We start from the raw sequence: 25,022 nt of genomic DNA on the forward strand, positions 1-25,022 counted from the left end.
CATCCATCCATCCATCCATTATCTGTAACCGCTTATCCAATTTAGGGTCACGGGGGGTCCAGAGCCTACCTGGAATCATTGGGCGGGAATACACCCTGGAGGGGACGCCAGTCCTTCACAGGGCAACACAGACACACACACATACAAAATTTTGTTATTAACATATAAAGCTCTACATGGGCTTGCTCCTGAATATCTTCAAGATACACTTTCCTATTATGAGCCTCCACGTTCACTCAGATCACAGAATGCTGGATTTTTAATTGTTCCCAGAATTCAGAAGGCCTCAGCTGGGGGAAGAGCCTTTTCTTATAAAGCCCCCCAACTCTGGAATGATCTTCCAGAAAATGATCGGGACTCAGACACAGTCACAATCTTCAAATCTAGGCTAAAAACTCATTTGTTTAGTTTATCTTTTGGTAGCTAATGCTCCCCCATAGATAAAGGCGGCAGATTCGGGGGGTCCATGGACACAGGGAATTAAAGTAAACTGAGATGCTGGTGCTGTCGTCCCGCCGCTTCTCGCGATCACTCAGGTTTGTTGACGGTGGAGCGGAGGGATGCCAGTGTTTCAGGATGCTCCCGTGTCTGTGTGTCCTCCTGGTTCTCTCCTTTTAGTTAAAGCTGTCATAGTCAGATCTGCTGGAGTCATTAGCCACACTCTGGAAATTTTCATATTTTCTACTTTACAAACACAAAACAGTTCAAAACTATTTCCATCCCTTTACATCTTTCCGAGTAAACGACTGCCCACCTGTCTGTCTCGACACTGATGGATGACTGTCGAGATCCTCCTCCACGCTTCAGACCAGGTGCCCACGCTCCAGCAACCACCAAGTGCCTTGAAGCTGTCCCTACACTGAAGTTCTCACGGACTACTAACTATTATTACCAGTAGATTGACCAGAGGAGGATGGGTCACCCCTTGTGAGCCTTGGTTCCTCCCAAGGTTTCTTCCTCAGCTGGGGGAGTGTTTCCTTGCCACTGTCGCCCCTGGCTTGCTCACTTGAGGGTTTTACATTTGTTTTTACATTTCATGTCAAATCTTTGTCTTACTGGAATTCTGTGAAGCTGTTTTGTGACAACATCAGTGTGAAAAGCGCTATATAAATAAATTTGATTTAGATTTGATTTGATATTAATAACATTAATTAATTTCTCAATCTTCTGTGAGTCCAGTTCAGGGGCGCAATGAGTCAGAAGACAAACTGGAATCACTGAGAGCAAGGTAGGAACACACCCTGCAAAGAGCACCACACACTCATCCAGTCACTCACACACTTACCCAATAACTCACACAAACCAATCACTCACCACTCACACCTGTGCTTTTTGATCTGCAAGATGAGAGGTATGCAGACGAGAGCAAGACCCAACACACTCCTCATGTTTTGATAATAATAGCAATTACAGACAGACAGAGAAACGAACAGAGGGACAGACAGACAGATAGATGTCTCACATGCTCTAAGAAGCAGGACCCGATCTCACTGAGGTGCGGCTGCTCTTTGTTGAATTTCTTCTCCAGGTTCTTCAGGAACTTTTTTTGGAAGCGATAGAGTTCATCTATGTTTCCGAAGATGGTACGAAGCTGCTCCTCTGTGAACATGTCTGTGCGCTTCCGGCACTGTTTAATGTAGCCCTGGAACACATGGACGAAGAAAATTAGTGTGAGAAACAGATAGATCTATTTGATCATATTCTTGACATTTCAACATGAGTGCGAACCCCAGTGCTGAGTAAACACAAGATAAACAGAGACTGAAGCTGATTAAAGGGCCGATATTGACATGCCGATATTGACAAGTCAACAGGTGATGAGACACAACGGACCTCACAGATGTCCTTGAGGTGTTTGATGTAGTCCCTCTCTGTGCTCATGATCTCATTGATGACGTTGGCTCTCATCTGCTCTCTGCAGGGCAGCCCGGGTCCCAGAGAGTGGCACACACCAGCGCCCCCTTCAGGAGCTCCCTCCAATTGCATGAGGTAGTCATCCATTGGCTCATCCTGGTTCACACGCAACTAACAACAGACATCATTGCATTAGGAAGGTGGTCATAAATATCATCGTTCTTCCAAGAAAAAAAACCCTCATCTCCATGTTTGTGGATGTTTAGTTTACTATATCATTTGAACACCGCAGCTGTCCAGTGTTTCATGATGAATTAACCAATAGAAATGCTCCAAAATTACTCTGGATTAAATATTTTTACATTGACTTCCACTGAAAATTAAGAAGGGGTTTTCCTTCTCCTGTAAAGTTGCTGTTTTAGAGGTTTGTTTTTCTTAGGACACTGACGATATGTAAGCGCATGTAATTAGTGACCTGACTGTGATTTAACGCCCAAAACCAATTTGTATTGTTGAGGTGTTCACACTGAATTTGATACATGATTGTTATCAGATCTTTACAGTTTTTAATACACATGATTATCCAAAAGCAAGGAATAAAATTTCAAACTGTATTCATATCTGTTTAGAAATTAAATAAAACATGGGACTCATAAATAACTTTTAAGCCCAAATGTCTTGGTTTTATCCCATTAGTGGAGGTTTTCAGCACATGTGCTACTCTTACTCTCATGCTTTTCATTTTGCTACATGTGCACAACCAAACGCAGCTTAAATCTGTGCAAAAAAATATTTTTAATAATACTAGGGTTCAGGTAAGTGAAGGATAATGTATATACAGAGTATGACATATACAATAAATTATTTAATTACAGCAATTTCCTAGACCTGTCACAATGGCCATTTATTGTGGCCAATATTGCCCCAGAAGTAACTGCAACAAACAATATTAATGTTTATTGCTGATATATTGATAACATAATAATGCAATTGCACCCCTTGAAAGAAACTTGTAGCAAAAACATAGTTATTAAGAATATTCAGACCTTGGTATTGGAATATGAAAATATTTAAATATACTAAATAAATAAAACATAAATAAAATACCACTGTTTTAAAGAAAATCCACAAGATTTTCTTTAAAACAGAGAGAGCAGAGAAAACCAGAGAACAGAAAAGAGAGAGCAGCTAAAATACTGGACAAGTTTATTCTATATATCAATAATGTAATTATTGTGACAGATCTACTATGCTGCAGAATGTAAAGATGTGGAGTATTATATGATTGTGGAAGGAAGGAATGAACTCAGAAATGATAACCACAGATGTACAGCAGTGTAACTAATTTGCAGTGAAGTTATTTGTACAATTTTTGCGGATATGATGGACTTAAACCAAAAAAAAAAAATGGATTTGCGTAAGTCTGGTAAGTTGTCGCCTCACCCTTACAAAGCTGGCAGGGAACCAGCCCTCGCTCTCCATCACTCGACCCCACCACCACTCCTTATTGGTGGCATCCACCACCTCGATGACATCACCGGCTTTAAAGCCCAGCTCCTGGTCATCCATCGTGACGTGGTCCCACAGCGCCTCAGCACAAACACTGCCATCACTGATCAACTGCACACACACACAAACAGGGAGGACTGGGGTTAAACATTTTAAAGATGATATTTTAAATCACAGCAGCATTTACAAACAATAAAAAATCTCCTTTGTTTTTATCACACAGAAATCCAGCTTAGACCTGGAGCTCTTTATACTGACATGACGCCCACTGTAGGATGACCTCACAATATCACAACAACACACAAAGGTCCGTAAGACCAAAGAGGAGAGCAAACAAATCTGCTTAGCTAAAGGCCAGAGCTCCTCTCTCTCTCTCTCTCTCTCTCTCTCTCTCTCTCTCTCTCTCTCTGTCGCGGTGTCTTGGAGCTTTGTGAAGTGGAGAGTAAAGAGGGAAATGAAAGTGCACTGCGCCACTGTCTCAGCTTTTTACTGATGAAGAGAAATGTACAGAGTGTCAGCGTTTTCTCTGCTTTCTACAATACACAGACACACACACACACACACACATACACATACACAAACTATAAGAAAGAAACCCCATCATCCAAGCACTCTCAAACAAAGCAGAGGACACACCAAAGTAAATCTGTTTTCATAAAATTAAAAATACACAAAAATTTCCCAAACTGAAATTCTCCTTGAGATTAAAATTCTATTACGGCACAAGACCTGGTGTCTCCCAGAGAGTTAAAACTCTCAAATCTGAAAGACAGGGAACATCCAGGCATCCCTTAAATTATGAACAGAAGAAAGTGCAACTCCTGTGACTCAAAAAAAAAAAAGTGAGTCTGCAAAAAAAGAAAGACTGTGTAACAATACTGAAAACCTTGATACTCAACTGTGTAATTAATTAAATTACTAATGAGTTAATCTGCATTAAAATTAAAGCGGGATCTTGGAAGAATTTAAAATTATTTCTTAAAAACTCCAGTGGGTGGAGTCGGACCACATCCAACTCCACCCATATCAGGCCTGAATAGGGCTGAAGAGTCTGATTCTAGAAGTAAAAAACCCATTCATAATCATTTATTTTTACCTATTATATTTTATCTCACTGACGTAGACTCATCTTGAGCAGCAGATAGTGAGGAGATGACGCTGCTCCAGTTAAAGCTATGGATCCGTTTGATACTTGTCACATTTTATACCCTAATTCCTCAAAAAGAAATACATTACCCATAGTGCTTAAAAAAGTTCCACCAATCAGAGATGGTGATGTTACCATGGAGATTTAACCTGAAAGGGCTGTGCCAGAAAGTCACATAGATACAGAACCTCAATGATAAAATGGCAACATTTTATGTGCATAAAATCTACATATATACAATTATATACATAAATAAAAAAACACCTAAATACACAAATACACAGGAGATAAAATTGACTGAAAAAGTTGTCTGAAAACTGTTTAGGAAATGGGGTGAAAGTGACTGGTTGAGACTAACCCCAGTGCTTTGTGGGATATGTATTTAATTCTGACATTAAGCACATTACAGTCTCACAACTTTCCCCTGTTCTTTTTTTCAAAACTGTATCCAATTTCATTTGTAGTATATAATTGCGATTTATCTGCAAGCTGATTCAGTTCAGGTTCTGGTTCAGTTCAGTACTTAAAAAAGTGGGTACTCTGTAGCTCTGTAGTTGTGTGTGTATGTATGTGTGTGTGTGTGTGTAGGGCTAATTTATCAGTGAAAACACAATGAGGGGGGATCTGGATCAGAACTGGCCTACAGATTTCTGGTTTTGCAGTGCTGGCCTTTTCATAGAATTCCACCGTCTAAACCAATAGCTTTTTTAGGTTGCTATGGTGACAGTTGCCTAGCAGCGCACCCACATCCAATCCCACGATCCCCCTTTTCAGGGCCTTCTCTTCATCCTACAATCAATCACTGCTTGCTATGGAATGACACTCATTTACTCTGTTAGTGGAGCTGACTCCAAATATACCACATCCAAACCTTTGTGGACAAAATTATAGCTGTTTAAGCCACAGTGTGGACACAGGGTTTATCACTTCTACAGACAAACATGAACTGAAATGGGTAACACACATGAGCCTAAACTCACCATGTCCAATGCCAAGAGTCCACCAGTTGGGTGTAAAGTCCCACAATCATTGGTCTGTGTATATAAGAACATACAAGCCTCACAGGAAGGACAGAGTCTGCAGAAGAGAGTCATCTAAAGCCAATCAGACACAAGCTCTCAATTTAGGGACTGCCCACTCACTCCTCACATAACGTCCAGTGGTTTGTAAACTATAAACAATACAAACACTTCTGTGTTAATGGAATACTGAGAATGTGGAGCAGTGCCCTCTATGGTTTAGTTCCACTCTCACTGCTGGAGAAACAGGTGAAGGCAGTGAGTTTATTGAAGAATGATGATTGGTTGGTGGGTCTGTAGTGTGTGTCATCAAAAAACACAGCGCTTTGGGAGGACTGCACATCAGTTCCTGGTATAATTCTGTAGAATATGCTTTTGACCCTGCCCCCAAACTTCCCTCCAGGAACATGTCAAGAGCCCCAGAGAGGTTATAATTATAAAAATTAATTAAATGTATTTATTTTAAGTTTTATGTAGATAAACACTGGGAGTCCAGAATTGGGTTTATTATCACCCTCACCTAAGGAGAGCATGAATGTTCTAACACACACACACACACACACACACACACACACACACACACACTAGCAAAAGTGATGCGTATTAAAATAACGTAATCAATATTTTGTTGTTTTATCTGAGAAATGTGTTGCTCCCAGTTAAACTACATTCCTGAAGTAATATTTCTATTAAAATGAAGCATATAAATAAACACTGATGCTTTAATAACCCTCTGGCCGTCTGAATTTCTGACCTCAGCATCCACTACAGCTTCTTAAATAATAAACAGTTCTGCTTCAGCGACACACACACAAACACACACACACAGAGTAAAACACTACCGATAACAGCTAATCATAAACCTAATCTTAATCACAGTTTAAGACAATTTTAGACTTTTTTCAAAATAAAACAAAGAAGCAAATGTGTGTTTAAAGTAAAACATGCAGCTTTTTTCTGGAAGGAATCAGTAAAATACCCTCACTGTAACAATACACCATGTATTTCTATCATCCTGAGGACTCCGGGAACATCTGGGCTGAAGACTAACAAATGCATTAATGTGGGTACACACACACACACACACATCATAAAATTCATTATCATCATCATCTTTTCCACTTTTCCATTTCAGGGTCGCGGTAACATCATAAAAGTAACTGATAATAACTAATTGTGTGTATGTATATATATATATATATATATATATATATATATATATATATATATATATATACGTACACAAATAATTATTATCAGTTATTTTAATTATTTATTGATAATGATTGCTATTTTTAAACATTTTTAACAATGCTAACAGCAGCTGGATTTTTTTAAAGTAAAATATATCAAAAATATATCAAAAATAATGCACCAGAATTACTAGAACATTAGGTACATTTAACATTACACACACACACACACACACACACACACACCCATGCCCATTACCTGCAGTTCTCCAGCTGCATTCTTCAGACCCATTCACGCAGAGTGAACGAGGGAACAAGTTTCCCTCTCTCTCTCTCTATCTATCCCTCTCCCTCTCTCTTTTGTACCCCTCCCTCCTTCTATGTCTCTCCCTCCCTGCCTCACAAATTCGATGCAATGCAGCGTTGCGTTGTAGGCTTCAGAATAATACAAACATTTACAGCATAATTTATCTCCCTTGCTCTCCCTCTCTTCACCTCTCTCACACCTTTTCTCTCTCTCTCTCTCTCTCTTTACTGAAAGGCAAGGAGGAACATAAGCACTACGTTGATGATGATGAGGACCATCATGATGAAAAACACCACGACTTTCTGAGCCTCAGGGCTGAGGTTACATCGGAGAAGGAAATCACTCACAGTGGAGCGCCGAGCCATCATATCTCTCTCTCTCTCTCTCTTTCTCTCTCTCTCTCTCTCTCTCTCTCTTTCTCACTTACTCACAAACACAAACACAGAAACAAAACAGAGGATGAACAGATCAGGAAGGAGACAGAAAAATAAAGTAGATAAAAGCACAGTATGATGATAATTAGAAATTATGAAGAAGAAAGGAGTGAGAAAATGAGTTAGTGAGGGGGAAGTAGGAGGAATAAACTGAAAGAAAGCGAGAACAGGGAATATGTGCAGAGTGGGTATTAGAAAAAATGACTGTGAGAAATGGAGACAGAAGAGGAGAAAAGAGATAATGAAAGACAAATGTGAAGGGATAAAGATGGAGAAGAACAAAAAGAGGAAAAAATGTGAGCTGAGACAAAAATGTAAAGCAGAAAGAAAACGGTGTCAGACAGAGGGGGAGGGAGGAGAGAGAGAGAGAGAGAGAGAGAGAGAGAGAGAGAGAGAGAGAGAGAGAGAGAGAAGGGAGACGAAAACGAGCACGCTTCCACGTCCACACTCCTCCGTCCACTTCCTCTTTCGTTTTTCCTTTTCCTCCTTTTTCTCTTCCTCTTTTCCTGATGATGTCAGAAGCAGGAGTGGTTGCACCTCAGCGTCTCCATCAACCCTCTCTCTCCTTCTCTCCCTCTTTCTCTCTCCCTCATTCACCCTCTGTCTCTCCCTCTCTCACGCCGTCGCCACAAATCCGTTCACACTTGTTTTTCTCCTCTCTGTAAATCCCACGTTCACGCTCTTGCTCAGACAGAAAGATGGAGAGAGGCCTAAAAATTGAAGCTTCTGTTTGTGATAGAATCATCTATCCATCTCCTTCACTCGCTCTTCTCTCGCTCTCTATTTTTTTCTTTTTTCTCCTTATCTCTTTCAGCCAATGAGATCGCAGGGCTGTGAAGCGTATCCTAGATACGGGAGTAGTGGAGGATGGGAGACAGAAAGGGAGGGGGAGAGAGAAAGAAACAGAGAAAATTGCGAGAGGGGGTAAAGATGGGGGAGTGGGAAAAAAGAAAAAAGGAGGTGAGGTAAAGGGAGGTGAGGAAAAGGGGGGGAGGGGAGAAAGAGAAAAAGAGAGAGAGAGACAGAAGGGGGTGAGTTATCAAGAGAGAAAGAGGGAAAACGAGATTAGGTAAAGACAGAAGAGAGAATCAGAGAAAGTGTGTGTGTGTGTGTGTGTGTGTGTGTGTGAGAGAGAGAGAGAGAGAGAGAGAGTTTGTGTGTGTGTGTGAGAGAGAGAGAGAGAGAGAGATTGTGTGTGTGTGTGTGTGTTTGTGTGTGTGTGTGTGTGTGTGTGTGTGAGAGAGAGAGAGAGAGAGAGAGAGAGAGAGAGAGAGAGAAGAATAGTTGCGAGGGCTTTATAGGATGTAGAATCACTCTAATCTTCATGCTCTGATTGGCTGCTTCAGGTGCTGGTACAGATGTAATTCTTCAAATTTTTCTGTTTTATTCTGAAGGCTGGTTTAACCGCTTAATTTTGATTTATTTTAAATGCCAGATTTTATTTCAAATCTGTGAATTTTGCTGCCCTTTTTACTGATATTTTCTCCTTTGTTTTTAAATTTTTACTATCTTGCAGGTTCCCGTCTTATTCAGCAGCGTGTTTTCGGCCTGACGTCACTCACATCTTGGTCTGATTCGATCTGAGCTGATAATTTTCTGTCATTGTTATTTTCGGTCTTAGGTTTGGTCTCTAGTTTGGTTCTGTTTTGTTGAGTCTGGACTGGTGTAGTTTGCTCTTGTTCTGTTTTTTTTGAGTCTGGACTGGTTTAGTTTGGACTTGTTCTGTTTTTTTTTTTGGAGTTTGTTTTTTTTTTTTTTTTTTTTTTTTTTGAGTCTGGACTGGTTAGTTTGCTCTTGTTCTGTTTTGTTTTTTGAGTCTGGACTGGTTTAGTTTGCTCTTGTTCTGTTTTTTTTTAGTCTTGACTGGTTTAGTTTGCTCTTGTTCTGTTTTTTTTTTTTAGTCTGGACTGGTTTAGTTTGGTCTTGTTCTGTTCTGTTGGGTCTGGACTGGTTTAGTTTTCTCTTGTTCTGTTTTGTTGAGTCTGGACTGGTTTAGTTTGGTCTTGTTCTTTTTTTTTGAGTCTGGACTGGTTTAGTTTGGTCTTGTTCTGTTCTGTTGGGTCTGGAATGGTTTAGTTTGCTCTTGTTCTGTTTTGTTGAGTCTGGACTGGTTTAGTTTGCTCTTGTTCTGTTCGGTTGAGTCTGGACTGGTTTAGTTTGCTCTTGTACTGTTTTTTTGAGTCTGGACTGGTTTAGTTTTCTCTTGTTCTGTTTTGTTGAGTCTGGACTGGTTTAGTTTGGTCTTATTCTTTTTTTTTAGTCTGGACTGGTTTAGTTTGGTCTTGTTCTGTTCTGTTCTGTTGGGTCTGGACTGGTTTAGTTTGCTCTTGTTCTGCTTTGTTGAGTCTGGACTGGTTTAGTTTGCTCTTGTTCAGTTCTGTTGAGTCTGGACTGGTTTAGTTTGGTCTTGTTCTGTTTTGTTGAGTCTGGACTGGTTTAGTTTGGTCTTGTTCTGTTCTGTTGGGTCTGGACTGGTTTAGTTTGGTCTTGTTCTGTTTTTTTGAGTCTGGACTAGTTTAGCTTGCTCTTGTTCTGTTTTTGTTTTTGTTTTTTTTGAGTCTGGACTGGTTAGTTTGCTCTTGTTCTGTTTTTTTTTTTTTTGAGTCTGGACTGGCTAGTTTGCTCTTGTTCTGTTTTTTTTTTTTTTTTTGAGTCTGGACTGGTTTAGTTTGCTCTTGTTCTGTTTTTTTTTGAGTCTGGACTGGTTTAGTTTGCTCTTGTTCTGTTTTTTTTTAGTCTGGACTGGTTTAGTTTGGTCTTGTTCTGTTCTGTTGGGTCTGGACTGGTTTAGTTTTCTCTTGTTCTGTTTTGTTGAGTCTGGACTGGTTTAGTTTGGTCTTGTTCTTTTTTTTGAGTCTGGACTGGTTTAGTTTGGTCTTGTTCTGTTCTGTTGGGTCTGGAATGGTTTAGTTTGCTCTTGTTCTGTTTTGTTGAGTCTGGACTGGTTTAGTTTGCTCTTGTTCTGTTCGGTTGAGTCTGGACTGGTTTAGTTTGCTCTTGTTCTGTTTTTTTGAGTCTGGACTGGTTTAGTTTTCTCTTGTTCTGTTTTGTTGAGTCTGGACTGGTTTAGTTTGCTCTTGTTCTGTTCGGCTGAGTTTGGACTGGTTTAGTTTGCTCTTGTTCTGTTTTTTTGAGTCTGGACTGGTTTAGTTTGCTCTTGTTCTGTTTTTTTTTTTTTAGTCTGGACTGGTTTAGTTTGGTCTTGTTCTGTTCTGTTGGGTCTGGACTGGTTTAGTTTTCTCTTGTTCTGTTTTGTTGAGTCTGGACTGGTTTAGTTTGGTCTTGTTCTTTTTTTTTGAGTCTGGACTGGTTTAGTTTGGTCTTGTTCTGTTCTGTTGGGTCTGGAATGGTTTAGTTTGCTCTTGTTCTGTTTTGTTGAGTCTGGACTGGTTTAGTTTGCTCTTGTTCTGTTCGGTTGAGTCTGGACTGGTTTAGTTTGCTCTTGTACTGTTTTTTTGAGTCTGGACTGGTTTAGTTTTCTCTTGTTCTGTTTTGTTGAGTCTGGACTGGTTTAGTTTGGTCTTATTCTTTTTTTTTAGTCTGGACTGGTTTAGTTTGGTCTTGTTCTGTTCTGTTCTGTTGGGTCTGGACTGGTTTAGTTTGCTCTTGTTCTGCTTTGTTGAGTCTGGACTGGTTTAGTTTGCTCTTGTTCAGTTCTGTTGAGTCTGGACTGGTTTAGTTTGGTCTTGTTCTGTTTTGTTGAGTCTGGACTGGTTTAGTTTGGTCTTGTTCTGTTCTGTTGGGTCTGGACTGGTTTAGTTTGGTCTTGTTCTGTTTTTTTGAGTCTGGACTAGTTTAGCTTGCTCTTGTTCTGTTTTTGTTTTTGTTTTTTTTGAGTCTGGACTGGTTAGTTTGCTCTTGTTCTGTTTTTTTTTTTTTTTGAGTCTGGACTGGCTAGTTTGCTCTTGTTCTGTTTTTTTTTTTTTTTTTGAGTCTGGACTGGTTTAGTTTGCTCTTGTTCTGTTTTTTTTTGAGTCTGGACTGGTTTAGTTTGCTCTTGTTCTGTTTTTTTTTAGTCTGGACTGGTTTAGTTTGGTCTTGTTCTGTTCTGTTGGGTCTGGACTGGTTTAGTTTTCTCTTGTTCTGTTTTGTTGAGTCTGGACTGGTTTAGTTTGGTCTTGTTCTTTTTTTTGAGTCTGGACTGGTTTAGTTTGGTCTTGTTCTGTTCTGTTGGGTCTGGAATGGTTTAGTTTGCTCTTGTTCTGTTTTGTTGAGTCTGGACTGGTTTAGTTTGCTCTTGTTCTGTTCGGTTGAGTCTGGACTGGTTTAGTTTGCTCTTGTTCTGTTTTTTTGAGTCTGGACTGGTTTAGTTTTCTCTTGTTCTGTTTTGTTGAGTCTGGACTGGTTTAGTTTGCTCTTGTTCTGTTCGGCTGAGTTTGGACTGGTTTAGTTTGCTCTTGTTCTGTTTTTTTGAGTCTGGACTGGTTTAGTTTGCTCTTGTTCTGTTTTGTTGAGTCTGGACTGGTTTAGTTTGCTCTTGTTCTGTTTTGTTGAGTCTGGACTGGTTTAGTTTGCTCTTGTTCTGTTCGGCTGAGTTTGGACTGGTTTAGTTTGCTCTTGTTCTGTTTTTTTGAGTCTGGACTGGTTTAGTTTGCTCTTGTTCAGTTCTGTTGAGTCTGGACTGGTTTAGTTTGCTCTTGTTCTTCTTTTTTTTTGAGTCTGGACTGGTTTAGTTTGCTCTTGTTCTGTTTTTTTTAGTCTGGACTGGTTTAGTTTGGTCTTGTTCTGTTTTTTTTGAGTCTGGACTGGTTTAGTTTTCTCTTGTTCTGTTTTGTTGAGTCTGGACTGGTTTAGTTTGCTCTTGTTCTGTTCGGCTGAGTTTGGACTGGTTTAGTTTGCTCTTGTTCTGTTTTTTTGAGTCTGGACTGGTTTAGTTTGCTCTTGTTCTGTTTTGTTGAGTCTGGACTGGTTTAGTTTGCTCTTGTTCTGTTTTTTTGAGTCTGGACTGGTTTAGTTTTCTCTTGTTCTGTTTTGTTGAGTCTGGACTGGTTTAGTTTGCTCTTGTTCTGTTCGGCTGAGTTTGGACTGGTTTAGTTTGCTCTTGTTCTGTTTTTTTGAGTCTGGACTGGTTTAGTTTGCTCTTGTTCTGTTTTGTTGAGTCTGGACTGGTTTAGTTTTCTCTTGTTCTGTTTTGTTGAGTCTGGACTGGTTTAGTTTGCTCTTGTTCTGTTCGGCTGAGTTTGGACTGGTTTAGTTTGCTCTTGTTCTGTTTTTTTGAGTCTGGACTGGTTTAGTTTGCTCTTGTTCAGTTCTGTTGAGTCTGGACTGGTTTAGTTTGCTCTTGTTCTTCTTTTTTTTTGAGTCTGGACTGGTTTAGTTTGCTCTTGTTCTGTTTTTTTTAGTCTGGACTGGTTTAGTTTGGTCTTGTTCTGTTTTTTTTTTTTTTTTTTCTGGACTGGTTTAGTTTGCTCTTGTTCTTTTTTTTGAGTCTGGACTGGTTTAGTTTGCTCTTGTTCTGTTTTTTTTAGTCTGGATTGGTTTAGTTTGCTCTTGTTCTGTTTTTCTGAGTCTGAACTGGTTTAGTTTGCTCTTGTTCTGTTTTGTTGAATCTGGACTGGTTTAGTTTGCTCTAGTTCTGTTTTGTTGAGTCTGGACTGGTTTAGTTCTTGTTCTTTTTGTTTGGTTGACCCTCCTATTTTATGATTAAGCTCTGCCCCCTCCCTCACTGCTGCAGTAATATCAGAGCAGCTTCAGTTACAGAACAGCAGCATCACCTCTGTCTGACAGGGGAGAGATTAACACCATCATCCGCATACAGCAGAGCTAATGGGATCAGAGGAGTCTCTCTCCCTCTCTTTCTCTCTCTCTCTCTCTCTCTCTCTCACACACACACACACACACACACACACACCCATTTAACAACATGGCAGCAAGACACTTAAAGGTGACGTACACGATAGTATTAAAAATTGTATTTAAAATTAAGATGTTTCCTTTACTGTCTCCAGTTGGGCTGCACTGGAAACCGGTTTAATGTTTTCATGAAGCCGTCTGTAAATGGGAAAAAAAACAATGTGTCTTTCTGGTATGCTAGGCTTTCTCTCTCTCTGCTCATGGCAGACAAACAGCATCTGGAGATTTTTAGACAACGAAGAGAACTACATACATTGAAAAGCACGAACTGAGATGAGGATGTCGTTCTATTCCTGATCCATAAGTTGGTAACGTTGACAATCATAGATTTTGCCTTTAAAGCCAGCAGCGTCCACATAGGCACACACTCACATAAAAAGAAAGACAGACAGAGAGAGAGAGAGAGAGAGAGAACAATAGCAGCAGATGCTCCTTTCTCCAAAGATTCCCCAGATATTTCCCCAGAGCACAAAATCTGCTCACTGTGACAACGCAAGCAATATGCTCAAAGCTTCTCTGCAGAACAGGAGCAGAGACATCTGTCCAAGCCAGAGAGACAGACAGAAAGAGAGATAGAGCTTATATTGGATTTTCTGCTGAAACTGTGCTTTTTGGAAAAAAATGGGCAGTAAATCTCTCGTCTGAAGTGAGAACAATGTGAAACTGGACACTGTTAAGCAGGAAGACCACAGGACAGGGTATTTTTATAATCTCTTAAGTAATTCACCACTAGGGGGTGTTGTTTCCTAAAGACTGCAACATAAATGTAAACAAACACACAGTAGATATTTTTACCTCATTTATAGCGAGCTGTTCCCCTCCTCCTCCTCCTGGATGACCAAAATGATTGGCTGAGCTCCGGAACTCATTATAAAGATCATCCTCGCTGCCCACATCATCTCCAAAACCAGATTTATCCTGCGCTCCGTCAGTGATCACCAGCGCTGGAGAGAGAGAGACATAAAAGATCACAGTTAATAGAGCACTACACACTACACACTGGTCTGAACACTGTTGTGTCTGAATCACTTGCACCAGTACAACACACTAACACACAACCACGATGTCACTGCAGCGCTGAGAATGATCCACCACCAAATCCACGATCCAAATCATACCTGCTCTGTGGGGGTCCTGACCATTGAAGAACATTGGGGAAAGGGGGGGGGGGCAACAGATGGACTACAGTGTGTAACAGGGGACAGTGGAGCTGAGAGAGTGGGACAGTGAGGGGACAGTGGAGCTGAGAGATGACAGTGGGTGTAGATACAAGGATGTAATTTTTTATGTTTTGACTGTTGGTTGCATTCCTATATACAGCATAGGCACAGTTCACAATTTATTTTTGAATATTTATGAAAATACAGGGAGGAGACGTCCTCCATCTCAGAGCTGCATTTTCTCAAAGACGGAGTTAAAGGTGACCGAGATGTGAAGTATATGAAAGGAGCTCTTTGGGACGTTTAGATTTCACTCTGTTCAAGCCAGAGCAAGTCACATGACCCCAGAACCCAGGACCATCACAAGATCCGCTGCAGCACACACACACACACACACACACACACACACACACACACACACACACACACACTCGAACACCAACCAGCTAACACACACATACACACACATACACACACCAGCTAACAAACACATACAAACACCCACTGTTGCTAAAGCTTCAGCTAACACAAACACCATTCATATAACACACACCATTAAACACTTCAGCTGTCTCACACACACACACACACACACACCAGAAAACACTCACACAAACATACCACTAAACACACACATACTTCAGGAACAACACACAACCTCCGCTCAGTCCAAAAATAGAGCAGCTGAGGTCAGAGGGGGGTTCTGAGACACTTCTGAGACGAGACAAGACTTTCCGATTCAGAGAATGTCTGAGACTGAGACTGAAAGCAGAAGCAATGCTCAGCCACATCCTGTCACACTGTTAGCACTGAGGCCGGTCATCTGAAGAGTACACTCATGCCTCGCTTTGTCTCTCGAGCTGAGAAATCACACTTTGTCACGTCTCTGCACCTAGCACGAAAACAATACGTGAGACACACCCTCAGTGCACACGGCTCCCAGGAGCGAACACACACAACACTAATGTCATTAAAGCAACTCTAGGTAGTATTTTTACTACCTTTTAGTATTTACATGTAGTTTTTTTTTAGCTTCGAAATCACTGCAATGGTCCACTGTACTGTAATAAAAAGAATTCAGCAAAGCAGGAACTGCACTATGTAACTTTTGGAGAAGGGCACATTCTTAAAAATAAAGGTGCTACAGGTTTCCTTGAGCACTGCCACAGATGTGTGAGTGTGAAAAACCTTTTAAAGGTTTAAAAATCCATCAATTTACCCATTTAAACATTTTTATCAAACATGGAACCAAAAGAGGTTGTTCCATGGCATCGCTCAAAGAACCCTTTAACCCTTTTAAACCCTTTTAACCCAGCTTTAATTTTAAGATCCTTAAAAATGGAGATCCATCTGTCCAGAGAACACAGTTCTGTGATGTAACGGCAGTGGTGGACAGTAATGAAGTAAATGTAATTTACGATTACGATTTCATAAACACGGTTCACAGATCTGTAGATGTCACTAATCACTCACCTAGTGTGAGTCACTTGGAGATTTATTAAACACAATACATGAAGCCAGAAAAAATATTCCAAAACCCAAAAATCAGTACAAAGAGGTTGACAAGTCCAAAAGACAAAAATGATTATCAGGCAAAAAGTCTGAAGAACAAAAATGAATAAGAATAATGAACAGGTGTCTAAGAATTGCAGAACTAGTGCAAACTATAACTATGCTCTACAGCTATGTAGAAAAAAACAGAGCTTAAATAACACTATGTGATATTTTAGTCTAAAATTACATGACTGTAAAATGGAGAATAAAGCCTCTGTCTTTGCTACTCTCGGCTCAGCATGGCAGAAAATGCACTACGTAACTTTTGGAGGAGGGTAGGAAAACAACCCTTCCCGCCTCCTCCCTACCAATTTCAGTACAGTGCTTACCTAGTGTTCCTAAATCAATAAAAAAAGGATGTTCTGTTGCAGAGAACACACTAAAGGCCGTGCTTTTGCATTGACTCAATGTAGTGCTTATGCCATAGCCCGCTCAAGTGTCCTATGCCATTGTGAAAGTTTATAATTGTGTGTTGGTGTCTGTGTCGCTCTGCAATTACACCACCAAACCACTAGGGCTGGATTTCCAATATCTTATTCAAACCTATAGTTATTTATTTCTATATTATTCTGTTAATTCCCCAGTTCTCTCATAGTCCATCATCACCTCCTCTGACTCTTCTTCCTGTACAAAAAAACAGATATTACTCTGACCCCTCGAGGTCTGGATGCATTAGAGAATCTGTACTAAACCTATTTTAAATATGGCCATCCTCACATGAGGGCTTTGGAGCATAAACTGGTTCATTCAGGAACGACTCTTCATCCCAAGAAAGTTGCCCTTTATGAAAACAATGTGGAAATAATATTAAGAATCACATTTTGGTAAAAGTGGCTGATTGGAATTTTAATAAAAGAAAATTTCCTCATGTTAATTTCTTGATATAATAAAATGTTCCCTCCAATTATTCAACCAGAATGAGGAAATCTGGGATCAAGGACTGAGGACACAATTATAAAATGTAATAAATGTTATTAAAGAACTGATGAATAATGTAATATTTTAAAACACTGAATAAAACCACAAACAAATCAAAACAAAAAGTGCAGTGTCCAGGTCACAGAGGCTGTGGTGACCGTCCATGACATCATCAGCATGTCTGTCACCATGGCAACGGATTGCAGGACGTCACAGGAGCTAAAATTGGTCTCGTCTCAGACTTGACGGCTTTGTTTTTATAATAAATTACCCGCCAACATGTGGCAAGGTGTTAACGAAGATCAGACACTGTTACATTAAAGAGAGAGAGAGAAAGAGAGAGAGAGATAGAAACAGAGAGAGAGAGCGAGAGAGAGAGAGAGAGAGAGTGAGCGCGAGAGGGAGATTATCGATATATCTGCACACGTCATGGATCAGAAAAATAAATAAAAAAGAATGTAACGCTTCAGCTTTCCTCTTCCAATAACCTCCCTCACTCTCTCTCTCTCATTACAGACACACTGCCGTCATGCCACTTTGAAGCCTATTCCATAGGAAATGAAAACAAAAGACATCTCCTTAATGTCTCTATAATTCCACATTAAATCTCCGTAGTTTCCCCTAAATTTCTATGTAGTGTCTCATTAATATCTCTATAGTTCCACATTAATATCCTGGTAGATCCTCATTTACATTTCAGTAGATCAATTGTAATATCTCAGCAGATACTCATTAATATCTCTTTCATCCCACCTTAAAATCTCCATTGTTCCTCCTTAATATCTCTGTAGTTTCTCCTTAATATCTCTGTAATTCCACTTTAATGTCTCTGTAGTTCCTCCTTAATATCTCTGTAGTTTCTCCTTAATTTCTATATAGTTCCTCATTAACATCTCTGTCGATCAACTGAAATATCTCAGCAGATACTCTTTAATATCTCATTTGTCCCTCCTCAAAATCTCCATTGTTCCTCCTTTATATCTCTGTAGTTCCTCCTTAAGATCTCTGTAATTTCACTTTAATATCTTTGTAGTTCCTCCTTAATTTCTCTATCATTCCACATTAATATCCTGGTAGTTCCTCATTAACATCTCTGTCGATCAACTATAATATCCCAGCAGATACTCTTTAATATCTCATTCGTCCCACCTCAAAATCTCCATTGTTCCTCCTTTATATCTCTGTAGTTTCTCCTTAATATCTCTGTAAATCCACTTTAATATCTTTGTAGTTCCTCCTTAATATCTCTGTAGTTTCTCCTTACCATCTCTGTAATTCCACATTAATATATCTGTAGTTCCGCCTTAATGTCTCTTTAGTTACACCTTAACATTTCTCCTCTTAAATGTGAGTGAAGGTCTCAGTGATGTCTCAGTGCTGAGATAATAACACTCCTGTTTATCTGCAGCTGAAATAAAGACACAGGCATTTTGTGTCTCCTTTCTGTTTCATGCTATTTCTCCTGGTGAGCTTTAGGACAATTAGTGTTTTAGTTTCCCTGAGACATCAGTGAGCAACCCCTGAGCAGTAAGTGTAGAACATCAGTTTTACACAAAGCAGCTTCTTTACAGAAGCATAGCTCCTCTAGGCCTAAGGTCGGCTGCCATCAAATACTCACGGCAATGTTCACATACAAGCTACAATTAAATCTCTGGTGTGAAATTGCACTGGAGTTCAGTTCCGTTCAACATGAGACTTAATTCACATCCAGGAAAGAGGCTCAGAGCAGCACTTTCTCTCCATCAGAGCAACAGGAGAGAGTCCATTCACTCAGACTAATGGCCTCTGTGTTTCAGAGAGAGAGAGAGAGAGAGAGAGAGAGAGAGAGAGAGAGAGAGAGAGAGAGAGAGAGAGAGAGAGAGAGAGCAGTGACAGAACAGAGAAAGAGAGAGAACAAACAGAGAAAGTGAGAGAGAGGGGTCACAGAGACAAAGAGACAGAACAGATAAAGATAGAGAGAAAAAACAAAGAGAGAAAACAGAGATAGAGAGAGAGAGTGGTGAACCTGTCCAGGTGTGAGTGTGAGTTACAGGGTGAGTTGGGAAGGCTTTAGTCCCACAGTGACACTGATGAGCAGGAAGCACTTACAGAACAATGAATGAATGGGTCAATGAATGAAAGTTGTGAAAATCGCATCATCTGGACTGAAGTAGTGTGGCACAGTGGTGCAGCAGGTAGTGTCGCACTCACACAGCTCCAGGGAACTGGGGGTTGTGGGTTCAAGTCAGTTCAAGTCCAGGTGACTGTCTGTGAGGAGTTTGGTGTGTTCTCCCCGTGTCTCCGGTTTTCCTCTGGGTGCTCTGGCTTCCTCCCAGGGTCCAAAAAAAACACACACTGGTAGGTGGATTGGTGACTCAAAAAGTGTAAATAGGTGTGAATGTGTGAATGAATGTGTCACCTTGAGAAGGACTGATGCCCCCTCCAGGGTGTGATCCCACCTTGCGCCCAGTGATTCCGGGTAGACTCCGGACCCACCTCAACCCTGAGCTGGATTAGCACTTACAGAAAATGAATAAATTAATGGACTGAAGTATACAACATATATGTTTACACAACATATCGGAACATAGCTGTGAGGATCTGATGGAGTGTAGCCTCATAATCATCAGTGAGAGTCAGGGGCCAGTGTTGGGGATTAGTTCTGGATCACACACACCATTCCAACTCATCCCAGAGGAACTGGATGGAGCCCCATTCATTCGAGAAGTTAATTTAAATCTATTTCAGGAAATTTAGGATCATTTCTGTTCATCCATTCACCTTCTATTTTTAGATCAATCCCAAAAACATGGAGCTGTTTTCCTGCAGCTGCTGATTTTCAGAGTTAGCCGTGAGAGTGGATGAGTTACGCCTTTCATCCAAGTGTGAAACAGGCCTTGTGTGTTTACGTCTTTCTCAGAAACAATGTTCCATTCAGTCACCTCAGCCTGGCCCTGTAACCGGGTCAGAAAGGCGCCACACAGATCCACATTCAGACTCACAATAAACAAAGGCCCTTACGAGAGAGAACAGCAGAACTCTGAGGGAGAACCTCTGCAGGAGCTCTGGGAACATCAGACTAGGTACGACACCACATCCATGACCACACAGCTTTACTGGACCTTTCTAAAATGTGTTTAAAGGCTGTTGTTCTCTCTGTCCCATGAACACCTGCCCCCCGGACCCTGGACAAGAAGGTCCCGTTCAAAGGACACCCACCACAAAAATGACCAGCCTCATAAATATCACCGCGTTTAATCAGCTTCATCCTGATCAGGGTCTGGAGACAAACATGGACAGAGCACCACTCACTCACCCAGTCACTCACACACTCACATCTGTGGATTGTTTCACACACTCACCCAGTCACTCACACCTGTGGATTGTTTCACACACTCACCCAGTCACTCACACACTCACTTAGTCACTCACACACTCACATCTGTGGATTGTTTCACACACTAACCCAGTCACTCACACACTCACCCAGTCACTCACACCTGTGGACAGTTTCACACACAATCATCCAGTCGCTCACACACTCACTCAGTCACTCACACACTCACATCTGTGGATTGTTTCACACACTAACCCATTCACTCACACACTCACCCAGTCACTCACACCTGTGGACAGTTTCACACATTCACCCAGTCACTCACGCATGGACAGATTCACACACTCACACAGTCACTCACACACTCACAGACTCACATCTGTGGATTGTTTCACACACTCACCCAGTCACTCAAACAGTCACTCACACACTCACATCTGTGGATTGTTTCACACACTCACCCAGTCACTCACACACTCACTCAGAAACTCACATCTGTGGATTGTTTCACACACTAACCCAGTCACTCACACACTCACCCAGTCAGATTCACACACTCGCACAGTCACTCACACACTCACAGACTCACATCTGTGAATTGTTTCACACACTCACCCAGTCACTCGCACACTTACCCAGTCACTCACACCTGTGGACAGTTTCACTCAGTCACTCCACAGCTTGTGTGCTTGGACTGTGGGAGGAAAGTGGAGCATCCCGAGGAAACCCACACAGACACAGAGAGAACACACCACACTCCTCACAGACAGTGACCTGAGGATAGGATCCCACCCAGGACCTCGAGACCCTGCAGCGCCCCATGTGGTCCTAATATTAGAGTTTTGACTAAAAAACATGGTGCTAAAACCTTTGAAGCAGATGCTGAATGTGGAGTGTCACAACAAACCCGCATCAGCCAAAAAGGCATTTTTAGGAATTCAATAAACGCTCGTCTACAAGTTAAATAATGTGCAAACTTCAGAAGCTGAACATGCCTTGGCCAATTTTGGTCAGATCTTTCCAGGTCACATACCCAACCCAAATTACAGACTGCAGTCTAAGCTCCAGTCTTTGACCTGGACAGTATAAAACTGTCTTTTATATGGGAGTCTGACCCTAGAGACCTAAACAAGGCCCTGTCTGACACCTCCAACGTTCAACACAAATCAAACCCTACATTGGGTCAGCAGAATCATCACTTCATGGGGTTAATACATTAATGCGTGCCTGCAGGAGCTTCCCATAAACTCCGGACATGAGACATGACCCCACAGAGCTTCTTAACAGTGTTACAACATCCCCAAACATTATTTGTCAGGCTTTTAACCCTTCCAATTAAAAGCCGAAATGTGTAGTGTCACAACAAACCTGCATCACCATAAAGAATGATGTGTACAAGCCTGAATATACAACAGTGCGCATACTTGAGATGCTAAACATGTAATTTACAGGCAATTTCCATAAACTCGTTACAGACTACAGATTAAACCCTGAAGCTCCACAGTTCCACCAACAACCACCCGATTTTAGGCAAAATCAAAAAATTAAGGGATTAATAAGACAACTCCTGGTTAGTGGAGTGTGGGTTTTCTAAGCTCCAGTAATGAGACAAATAATCAGCCCCAGCCAAAAACATTGGACACAGGAATCAGTGTCAGAAACATCTACTGTCACCACAAACCTGCATCTCCATAATGTATATTCTGGCCTGAGCCGTGCCTGTAAATTTAAGACAAATGCCCCAAAAATTATTACTCAGGTGGTAGATCTCGCTAGAGACACTGTTTAGACACGTCCACCCACTCAGCCAAACCATTTTCAAAGAGTTTAAAGGGTTAAAACTCACCGTTAGTGGAGTGCAGGCTCTCTAAGCTCCAGTAATGAGACATGACCCACAGACCTCTGGCTCAGCGACACTCAGACAGGGACTGACGTCCAAATTTGAGCTTGGTGAAGGGGACTGACCTGAAATGCCCCTTCTAATGCCCCTGCTACTGCCCCCTCAAATGCGCCTGATGCCACTGGTGATGCCCCCCACGGTGGGATGCACCCCTTTTCTGCCCCCAGCTGCCGGGTCCGCATTCAGACCTGATCAGCTCCAAAACAGAAGGGTGGTGTCTCCTCAGCAGGTTCTAGCGTTCAAACACAGCATCAAGGTGTCTGTGCGTCTTTCTCTCTCTCTCTCTCTCTCTCTCTCTCTCGCACTCTGTGTGTGTTTGTTTGTGTGTGTGTGTGTGTGTGTGTGTGTGTGTGTGTGTGTGTTAGTCAGCCTACAATGCTTCAAGCCTCCAGTAACGCTTCATTCTTCCGCCAAAACCCAGCACTCACTTTCGCTTAGAGACACGAAAGCCCAGACACAGGATCAGACACACACACATACACTCTCTCTCTCTCTCTCTCTCTCTCTCTCTCTCTCTCTCACACACACACACACACACACACACACACACACACACACACACTGTCACAGGCTGGCATCACTGGGGCTCCTCCAAAGGAGAACAGAGACAGTGATGCTTGCAAATGGCTCATTTCAGAGACAAGAAAAAATATGAGCAGCATTTTTTTATTAATATCTCGACACTGATGCCACAGTCATCTGTAAATCCAAGAAAGCAAAGTTCGACTCCACTGATCTCAAACTAACAAACTAATTGTCTTTTCTACTTCTCCGTCAGGTATGTTTGGTCCTGTTCCTGGAACCGGGTTCTTTTTTAGTCCCTGCTCTCTCATGGTTTCAAGCAATACAAGCTGATTCTCCAGAGAGAGTCGTCAACCTACACCACACAATGCAGACGTCAAGCACAAACTTGCCATCTCTAAAATCTCCAGCTACACAATTAAACATATCTGTGGGAGTGAAAGCACCAACCAGGGACCAGGGACCGAACAGAAAGTAGGGTCCAATAGAGACCTGTATTGTCCAGTAGACTAGGGACGATGCAGTGGAAATCAAATTTTGCTATTTATTTACAATTCTGTTTACACATCTAAGCAATAGGCTATATATTCACTGCATCTATATCAGCATTTCATGGTCCCAGTGCTAAAACACACACATATAGACTGACAGATGTCAGTATATGAGTATATGTCAGTCATCTATATATCAGATGAGATGAGTCCTGAGCTGGAAAATCACCGTACTACACGCTGGCCCTGACAGAGTCCTCCATCCCGTTCCTCACAGTCCCCCCGCTGTCCCCCTCACTGCTACAGAGCTGTTAGTAAACCCAGAGGCAGCGCCTACTGAGTGCAGCACAGAGTAAAGAACGCCTTCGAAGAATTTAACCCTTCGCTCACAAGGGACTGCAACAAGCAGCTCCAGACCAACTGCAAAGCATCTGCCTGCATTCATCCAAGGGCTTGCATTTGCATCCTCTGCATTTAGCAAACACTCTCATCCACAGCCACAAACACTCATTTATGAATCACGACACCATTAAAGCTGTCCCTAAATTCAAAACCCAATCTGACACCAATCCAAAACAACACAAAACCAAGCCTAAACTTAATCCTGGTCTGATGTTGTCAGCTGGATGTTTTTGGTTGGTGGACTATTCTCAGTCCATCAGTGACACTACTGTGTCTGATCCAGTCATACCAGCACAACACAAACTATCACACTACCACTACGTCAGTTTCACGGCAACGAGATTCACCTGACAGAATGACCTACTACCCAAATCATACCTGCTCTGTTGGGGTCCTGTGGGGGGTCCTGACCCTTGAAGAACAGGGTAAAAGAGGGCTAACTGAGTATGCAGATAAACAGATAGACTACAGTCTGTAACTGTTTAACTACAGAGTGACAGGTGTGGTCAATCGATGAGAGAGAATGGAGAATGTAGAAATGAGGAGGCGGATTTCATGTTTTGGCTGATTTGGTCTCCTATAAGGAATGTGTCAGAAATATAAATAAATACATCTCAGGATTTATCCCTGACCTTCTGGGACTGCCAGACCCCCCACAGATTCCAGGGTTCAAAGACTCAGAGTCACAGTCACACTGCCCCCTGCAGGACACAGAGGGTTCTCCTCAAATCTGTATTACCAGAACATTAAATACACTGCAGTCATTAGAGGATTCATGTGTATACACCACTCATCTCATTTTCAGATCCTCACCACAGCCAAAGACATCTTTAACACATCTTTTCCCTCTTTATCACCTTTAACTAAGAGAGAGATACACCTGAGAGAGAGAGAGAGAGAGAGAGAGAGAGAGAGAAAGAGAGAGAGAAAGTCACCTGACAGAGAGACTCGTCGAGGCCAGCTGAGACAGTCGAGTCCAGTGGGAGTGCTCTGGGAAAAGAATTGATCTCTAAGAGACGAGGACGAGGGCAAAAGCTGCTCTGGAGACGTGAAGGAGTGTCGCATCTGGTTCTGAAAATGTGAAAGAAAGTAAACAGGGATTTTTATTTTGTTTTCAGAAGAAAGTTTAACTCATAAATCTTGAGTGTGACCTCCTGACCCCATTTCTGCATCTTAATTTAATTGACATAAGAGTAAAAATTAGTTTGCAACAGAAGTTAGAAGGTCAGATTGTTGTTAATGAACCAAGAAAAGTACAAACCAGGGCCTGACCGATTTGACAATTTTGTGGCTAATACTGATCCTGATTAGATTTAGAAAAAAATTCTTGATACCTGATAACACTGGCTAATAATATTAAATAACAGTTTAGACAGTTTACTGCATTAACAAAGATGCTATTAGCCAATGTCATTCATTCCACAGGTCGATATTATCAGTGGA

At 41.4% G+C, this 25,022-nt stretch overlaps 1 protein-coding gene across 6 annotated transcripts in view; it reads right to left on the reverse strand.

Annotated features, from left to right (window-relative positions):
- Positions 1-25,022, reverse strand: part of LOC136675347 (rho guanine nucleotide exchange factor 4-like) — a 75,110-nt gene that overhangs the window by 9,954 nt on the left and 40,134 nt on the right. For 3 of the 6 annotated variants that reach the window (XM_066651834.1, XM_066651833.1, XM_066651835.1), the window contains 5 exons: positions 24,515-24,650; positions 14,112-14,260; positions 3,298-3,474; positions 1,834-2,025; positions 1,463-1,642 (listed from right to left, as the gene is read on the reverse strand). In XM_066651834.1, coding sequence (XP_066507931.1) covers positions 1,463-1,642; positions 1,834-2,025; positions 3,298-3,474; positions 14,112-14,260; positions 24,515-24,650 — 834 coding nt within the window. Of the gene's footprint in view, positions 1-1,462; positions 1,643-1,833; positions 2,026-3,297; positions 3,475-6,981; positions 7,431-14,111; positions 14,261-22,110; positions 22,322-24,514; positions 24,651-25,022 lie in introns of those variants that run through there. The other 3 variants (XM_066651837.1, XM_066651836.1, XM_066651839.1) reach the window with 3 other exon arrangements.

Source organism: Hoplias malabaricus, chromosome X1 (assembly GCF_029633855.1).
Source record: "Hoplias malabaricus isolate fHopMal1 chromosome X1, fHopMal1.hap1, whole genome shotgun sequence".
Taxonomy (NCBI): Eukaryota; Metazoa; Chordata; class Actinopteri; order Characiformes; family Erythrinidae; genus Hoplias; species Hoplias malabaricus.